This window comes from Cariama cristata, unplaced genomic scaffold (assembly GCF_000690535.1).
Source record: "Cariama cristata isolate BGI_N322 unplaced genomic scaffold, ASM69053v1 scaffold11678, whole genome shotgun sequence".
Classification (NCBI taxonomy): Eukaryota; Metazoa; Chordata; class Aves; order Cariamiformes; family Cariamidae; genus Cariama; species Cariama cristata.
In genome coordinates this window covers 7,272-10,482 of record NW_009632903.1, presented here as the reverse complement: position 1 = coordinate 10,482, position 3,211 = coordinate 7,272, and the positions used below count along the sequence as shown (strand labels likewise).

Genomic DNA, 3,211 nt, shown 5'->3' with positions numbered 1-3,211 from the left:
GTAAAAAAAACCACATTTATTTCTTCCTCGCAGAGGCTCTAGCCTGGCCAGGGTCAGGTTTGAGAGCAACTGTCCGTGCCACTTGCGTCAGATCTGGCCTCTGGCTAAGTAAGGGACTTCTGCTGCCGCTTTTGTAGGTGCTAATAAAAAGTCCCGGCTGGAGGGGACGTCCTCCTCCTTCTGCCAGCCACCCGACGGCTGTAGCTCGTAATACTGAACGTATGGACGGAGGAAGAAACAAAATCCATCTGGTTTTGGGGTGCAATAAGAAGGGCAGCAGAAGGAAAAACAATGAAAGAATAGTGCTGAATGCCGTCCAGAGAAACTCTACTGGGAGAGCAGGCTCCACTCCTCGGCCTTCAGCCAAAGGGACCTTGCAGACAGCGGGAAGACTCCCCCAGGCCTCCAGGACCACAAAATGTCGATTTAATTTCTGACTTGGCTTCTCACATCTGGCAGAGCACAGAATTAACAACAGGCAAGCTACAGACTAGTCGTTTGGCACCTACCTTCTCCTCGCGCTCATATCCACCGGCTCATCGTTAATGTTTTCCTTCCCCGGCCTCCCTGCAGTCCTGCCATCCCCATGGGGCCTAAGGCTCCCATTCAGCTTTTCTTCGTAGACTTTCACACCATCCTGTTTCACCGCGAGCTCGTGGGGCACCTCGATGCCCGAGAGGTCTTTCCTCTTCAGCAGTGCCAGCATCTTCAGGCGCTCCATGGCCTCATGTCCTTCCATTTTCAATCTCTTTGCCAGGACATCATCCCGATCGTCTGCTTGGTCCAAGCTCCGTTTCAAGAGGTTCAGGCGTAGAGCATCTTCCGTCATTCTGTCCATCCTGCAGGACAGAGGTGGACAGAAGGACACAATCAGTATTATGGCAAACAGAAAACGGCTGCGGCAGACCCAGTTTAACTCCCCCGGGGCTGGCAGGGACCTCCAAGCCCAACCTTTCCCCTCGAGAAGCACCGACCTCCCACGCGCCTGCATGCAGTGACGTGCCGGCACGCTTTTAGTCCCGATCCTAAACCAGCCAGGCAGGGAGTTTCCCAAGCAGAAGGAACCCCACGCACCTGAAGGGCGAGAACACCCCAAAACCCTTCAGAACAGGGGCACAATCCCTCGTTCGGCATTAAAACACCACTGGCTGTGACTCGACAAGATTTACTAGAAAGAGGAGGCGGAAAACGCTCGAGTCGTTTAGGGACACAACGAGGGCAGCTTAACTCCCTCCCGCACTGTGCGCCCAGCCTTAGTTTTTGTAAGGCTTCATCCGCAGTCTTCGTGCCGCAGACTTTTCGGGTTTTTGGCGGGACACGAGGTGTGGTTTGAGTCCCCTGCTATCAGTATGAATGCCACGGCACACCAAGTTTGGTAGCAAGCTTCCAAAATACAGAAAATCCCGTTCCATGCGGTTTTTCCTGCTCTGCCTACGCTCTCGGGCGAAGTTGCCCTGTTAGTCGGCGAGGAATGTGAGGCACCTTCTCGCTCAAAGGATGAAGGCACACACAGGACCATCCCCACCCACGCTTGCTCTCCATCTTCCTCTGCCTCTCCTCCAGGTGCAGAAATGCCCTGTGGCAAACAGATGCAGTAAAAAGGGGAAGGAGCCACAGGGCCCATCCCAACCCCATTTCTTTGCTCCCAGGCTGATAAGAAACCAGCTACAACAAAGAAAAAAGCCAAGAGAGCTCCACCTGAAAACAGGACAAGACCAGCTCAGGGAGGTCTTTACCTACCGACATGCAGATCGGGGCTGGGGACGATGGCAAACAACCGGGGAATAAGCCAGAATTAAAACGTGGCCATCTCAAGAATGCAATAACTTTTTTCACTCCACGTGCCAGCAGCTCGCAGGGGCTCGTTAAAAAGGTTTACGTGCTCCGAGCTGAAAGACGAGGCCAAAGCAGCTGAATCTCAGGCACCTCCGCTCCTCCACGCCTGCTTCAGGTGGAGCTTCCTAAACTTAGCTCGAAGTCACTCACGAGATAAAGCTTCGTCGAGCCAAATTTCTGCCAGGAAAATGTTGTTCTGGCTCAGTTATAAATCCTCTATAATTACATATCTTCCGAAGTACAGCTGTCACACAAGTTCAACTACAACATCAATATGGTTTCAAGGGTATGAACCGTGCTAGAGAAACTTTACTTTTTTTTAAAAAAAAAAAAAAAAGGGGGGGGGGGTGCAGTTGCAGCAGGCAGCAAGAAAACAAATGCAAATCTGCAATGCAATGGGAAAAAAAAAAAAGCCCGACCAAGCCTCCGGCACAATGCGATCTCCAAGAGGCTGCCATGTTCAGGCTGAGCACCTTAAGACTTCTTTCTACTTGACGGTCTCGTCTCTCTGCAGGAAAACGCACGTTTACTGCAACCAAATATAGAAAGGCAAGCAGGGGCAAGCCACGGAAGACACATGAAATGCCGCTCTCCACCCCCATCCCTAAGAAGTGACCCCAGGTTAAATTGAAGCCGTGAGTGGCGGTGGGGTATTTAAGACACCATGGCATAGCGAGAAGCTTCACCGCACCCAGCACCGCGGTCTGGATCCGGCTGCTGGGAAAGCGCCGAGCTCCAATTAACTTGGCCATGAAAGGGCCTCCACGGCTTCTTCCTCCACTTCATACTCTTGGGAGATAAAAGAAAGCGAGGAGGAGGAGGAGGAAGGAGAAGCCCAGCTACCTCGCAGACAAAGACTGATGCACAGTGAGGGAGTGCAGGCATTTCCTCACCTGCCATTGCTGCAGCATTTGCTTGGGGACACGTTAAAAAAGCACCCCGAGATAGTGGTACCCACCCCGCGGTGCAGTCAAGTCATCCCACAGGTTCTTCCCTACCGGGAAGCTGCTTCGTCCCTACGAAACGAGCTCTATGTCAATACATAAACTTATCGTTTAAAAAAAAAAAAACCAAACCACCCCAAAACACCACACTTCAAGCATAGGAGAGCTGGTGCCACCTTGACTGATAAGCAATCTGAAGCAATTTCACTGAATTACGTCTCGGTACTTGAAAACCTTGCGCTGCTTCACGCACGTGGATATTTGGTGTCATCTGTTCTGACACCAAGACAAATGCAGCTGTAATATTGCTGGCAAGCAGAAAAATAAAACAATACTGGAGCATGCAAAGGAGGTCCAGGCTTTCTGAGCACACAACAGTCGTCTTCTGGCCTTCAGAAGGGTGGTGAGATGTACCTGCACCAGGAAAACCA

At 51.6% G+C, this 3,211-nt stretch overlaps 1 protein-coding gene across 1 annotated transcript in view; it reads right to left on the bottom strand.

Annotated features, from left to right (window-relative positions):
- The window catches only part of GATAD2B (GATA zinc finger domain containing 2B), a 14,573-nt gene extending 13,735 nt beyond the window's left edge, over positions 1-838 (bottom strand). The window contains exon 1 of the mRNA XM_009706553.1: positions 510-838. Coding sequence (XP_009704855.1) covers positions 510-838 — 329 coding nt within the window. The remainder of the gene's footprint in view (positions 1-509) is intronic.
- Positions 839-3,211: the final 2,373 nt, after the last annotated feature.